Source organism: Oratosquilla oratoria, chromosome 17 (assembly GCF_046742065.1).
Source record: "Oratosquilla oratoria isolate Oo_2021 chromosome 17, ASM4674206v1, whole genome shotgun sequence".
NCBI lineage: Eukaryota > Metazoa > Arthropoda > Malacostraca > Stomatopoda > Squillidae > Oratosquilla > Oratosquilla oratoria.
Genome location: NC_134793.1, coordinates 45,828,850 through 45,833,849, shown reverse-complemented (window position 1 = coordinate 45,833,849; position 5,000 = coordinate 45,828,850). Strand labels below are relative to the sequence as shown.

At 35.8% G+C, this 5,000-nt stretch overlaps 1 protein-coding gene across 1 annotated transcript in view; it reads left to right on the top strand.

Moving 5' to 3' along the window:
* Positions 1 to 5,000, top strand: part of LOC143034648 (gamma-aminobutyric acid receptor subunit beta-like) — an 860,956-nt gene that overhangs the window by 814,578 nt on the left and 41,378 nt on the right. The window contains exon 8 of the mRNA XM_076201006.1: positions 25 to 153. Within this exon, the coding sequence (XP_076057121.1) occupies positions 25 to 153 (129 nt within the window). The remainder of the gene's footprint in view (positions 1 to 24; positions 154 to 5,000) is intronic.

Genomic DNA, 5,000 nt, shown 5'->3' with positions numbered 1-5,000 from the left:
TTATCTTTTTCTCTTCCTACACAGGCAACTACTCAAGACTTCTGTGCGAGATTATGTTTGTGCGTTCCATGGGATACTACCTGATTCAGATCTACATCCCTTCCTCCCTCATCGTTGTTATATCCTGGGTGTCCTTCTGGCTCAGCCGATCTGGTAAGTAGAAGAGATATGCGGAACAGGGAGAAACAGATACCCCAGGGGTCTGGGTAGGAAATCGTCAGGAGTTTAAGTCCTAAGGTATGGATATGATCCCTTAAGTAATCAAATAAGAATGACCAGAGGATAGAATATGACTCCCCACTGGGATAGGTGAGGGTGAAATGGATCTAGTTAGGATCAGGTCACCCCACGGTACAGGATGAGATGAGTAGCAAGGATCTTCCTTGGGTAGTAGTCTTCATGGATTTGAAGTCCACAGGCTCCTTCTTAGTCTGCCAAATATCCTCTTAAAGGAAAACGATTCACTTTCCATGAGCAACATCCGGGCAAAAATCTGTGGACTCTTGAGGACTCTATACTGTCATAAATGTGGATCATTACCCTGGACCAACAGAGGACAGGAAACCTCCTCCACTTCCCCCACACCCCACCATCTCCCTCAAGGAGGAAAAATCTTCAGACTGGAAAATGGCGTACAAGACCTTATGAGACCTTGATACGGTCTTGTAGCTCAGGCTTACTTAGCTGTTGTTAGAAATAATGTTATTGTTCTTTTATTCTTGTTCTTTATGTCTCTCTTCATCCTTTCGTTGCTGCTGCTGCTTGCCTAACATGATGTTTCCCACTTATTGCCTATCTTCCTCTCTTCTTCCCGTGACTTGTGTAGGAGTGACTACGGAACTTGTTCAAGGAAATTTTATACAAAAAGTCTTTTAAAAGGGAGCGAAATTGTGGATACTAAAAACGCGTACATAAGCATGGCCCATGCACACACACACTCTCACACACACACTCTCACACACACACACACACACACACACACACACACACACACACACACACACACACACACACACACACACACACACACACACACACACACACACACACACACACACACACACACACACACACACACACACACACACACACACACACACACACACACACACACACACACACACACGCACGCACAGACATAAGCTTATATATATAAACACCGAAAAAAAATCATAAACAATCTGGTTACAGAATTTTTTTGTTGGTTTGTTTCAGAATAATTGTGTTATTTGTTTCCCCTCAACTTTCCTCCAGAAAGAAATTATCAACAAATCTTATAATATTCTGTTGCCGTATTTCTATACTGCAAGACCAGATACTTCTAGAAACCTCTAATTAATATACACCCATTTAAATATCTATCTTAGAAGTATCACAGAACCATCACCAACGTCGAAAAAGTATCTAAGACCTAAAAGAAATAATAATATAAAAATAGGAAAAAAAAAATCGGGAAGGCTGTCAAAACAGGTATTTGCCATAGAAATAGGAGTTTCAAGGACATTTGTCACGGTCATTAATACTTCGTAAATAAGAATGGCACTCCTCTCTCATCGATCAATGTGGGTGTGATCCACTTCGAAAACTGGATCGAAATTTGTGTCCAAACTCTCGTCCTCCAAGTGAAAAATTCGAATTAGAATAAACGAACGGCAGGTTCCTGTTCAGGACAGATAAAAAGATTCTCTCTCTCTTCTCTCTCTCTCTCTCTCTCTCTCTCTCTCTCTCTCTCTCTCTCTCTCTCTCTCTCTCTCTCTCTCTCTCTCTCTCTCTCTCTCTCTCTCTCTCTCTCTCTATCTCTTTCTCTCTCTCTCTCTCTCTCTCTCTCTCTCTCTCTCTCTCTCTCTCTCTCTCTCTCTCTCTCTCTCTCTCTCTCTCTCTCTCTCTCTCTCTCTCTCTCTCTCTCTCTCTCTCTATTTCTCTATATTTCTCTCTCTGTATATGTACGTGTTTGTGTGTTGTGTGTGTGTGTGTGTGTGTGTGTGTGTGTGTGTGTGTGTGTGTGTGTGTGTGTGTGTGTGTGTGTGTGTGTGTGTGTGTGTGTGTGTGTGTGTGTGTGTGTGTGTGTGTGTGTGTGTGTGTGTGTGTGTGTGTGTGTGTGTGTGTGTGTGTGTGTGTGTGTGTGTGTGTGTGTGTGCGTGTATACGTGTATGTGTGTGTATGTACGTCTATGTGTGTATGTATAGATATATGTTTACCTGTATGTTTGTATAATTGTGTGTATGAAATGTATGTAATGTAATCATTACAATATAGATATATATGTAATGTACTGCATGTTTATCACGTATACTTTATAGTTATATTTGTAGAATTATGAATATCTGTGCTTGGGTTTACGTGTGTGTTTATATTTTCGTATGTGTGTGCATTTATGTGCGTTTGTATGCGAGTGTGTGCGCACGTGCCTGTGCGTACTTAAATACTTGTCTGTGTGTATTTACAGGCTTAACTTCCCGCTCAGGTACTTCCATACACAATATCAAAGAAAGAAATCGTAATGATATAGATACAATCATATAGGCACAAAATATGCACTATAATAATATGCCACGTACAATTACAGACAAACAAAACAACACTTAGAGACATGCACACATTTACAGACAAACATTTGTATATGCACACAATATAAACGCAACGTATACACCTGCAGATATATATGTATGTATATATATATATATATATGTATGTATACATACATACAAATATATAGACAGACAGACAGACAGACATGCATACATACATACACACATACATATATGCATACATGTATACATACATAGATAAATACATACATACATACATACATACATACATACACACATACATACATATATACATACATACATACATACATACATACATACATACTCGTATATGCATACATACATACATACATACATACATACATACATACATACATACATACATACACACATACGTACATACATACATACATACATACATACATACACAGATACATATATTCATACATACATACATACAGAATATCAACAAATTTCACCGACAAACGTTGGGAATATATTCCCAATTGAAAAGCAAACATACCTTATTGCAAAAAGCAAAATCATGGTGTTTCTGAAATATTGTGGTAGCCCTAGCTAGTACACTATACATCCAACCAAACACAGACGCCCCAATCAGAATTTAATGAACTTAAAGAGATCTGTACGGACTGTCGGTGTTTAGTCAGCTGCAAAGTGTACTGACTTGGCACACTGTTTTCAAAACACCATGTCTTTGCATTTCGCTATAGATTTTTTTTTTTTTTTTTTATCGGGGATATATTCATAAAGTTTGTCGATGAATTTCGAATTAAGGATTTTATATACATATACGTATATATGTAAACATACTTGTATGCAAGTGATGAATTTATTTGACGAATGTTCCCTTGTCCATAGACATTCTAAAATGTTCTTTTGTATAAATGTAGAGAAATAGATTTCCAGATGTTACTACAGAATGCATCAGCATACTTTTCATAGATTATTCTCATGAAAGAAATTAATTTGCGAATGAATTATTGCACTGAAAATGATGTATGCATAAGTAGACGGAAATATATATATGTGATGTATATATGACTATTTAGTTAATGTCTCATCAGTTGCATAGGAACACATAAGATAGTTTAAAGATACATAATTTAGAAATGATAACCGACAGACAAAAAACAAAATGGTAACTAAACACAAACCCCAGTAAAGCACAAATAATAATCACTATATATTCTCCACAAAATCATTACCGTATTATGTCGGCAGGTAGGTTGTACATCAAGTAAAAAAAGATGTAATGTAATTTTTTTTTGCATATTGATACTGCTTTTTGTAATTATGCTCTTTCATAATGCTTTATGATTGCAAGTCACAGATACATAAGAACAAATTTTACATCATTCCAACCAAGAAAAGTTGAAAGTGGTTGATGAGAGTTTCGTTGTGTTTAGAGAAAGTTATGTTTTATGAAAGTTGAAAGGTTTTCAAGTTGAATGTGTTTAGAAATAATGGTAGCAAAAGCACTTAAATATCTACAAGTACGTCTATGTGTGGAGCTGTGTATGTGTGTGTGTGTGTGTGTGTGTGTGTGTGTGTGTATGTGTGTGTGTGTGTGTGTGTGTGTGTGTGTGTGTGTGTGTGTGTGTGTGTGTGTGTGTGTGTGTGTGTGTGTGTGTGTGTGTGTGTGTGTGTGTGTGTGTGTGTGTGTGTGTGTGTGTGTGTGTGTGTGTGTGTGTGTGTGTGTGTGTGTGTGTGCACTTATACATGTACAAGCAATTTATCCTCAAACATAAAAAGAGTGATCAGAAAAAGTGATAAATTAATTAATAAGAATCGAAAATGAATTGAATCTGCATTTTATCATAGGTGTATAATTAAACACACACACGAACACATACATGTAGACACACATATTCATGTATTTGTATATATATGTATATATATATATATATATATATATATATATATATATATGTACAGATATATATATACATATATACGTACATATATAAATATATCTATATATATATATATATACATATATATATATATATATATATATATGTATGTATATATGTATGTATAGTGTCATTATGACAAATGGATTAATAAGCTCCGACACTGGGACTCAAACCCTTGCATGAGCGACTGCTTATTACAAAGCAAGGACGATACCATGTTCAGCCGTGGCTTAATGGCATCGTCCTTGCTTTCTAATGAACAGCGGAGCTTATTAATCCATATGTATGTGTATATATATATATATATATATATATATATATATATATATATATATATATATACATATATATATATATATATATATATATATATATATATATATATATGTATGTATATACACGTTTGTTGTAGTATGTAAGACAGATGAGTGGTGAGGTAAACACAGTAAACAATTTTGAGTTTTTACTCCCTAACGTTTCGCTCTTACCCAGAATTCCCCTGAGGACGTCTTGG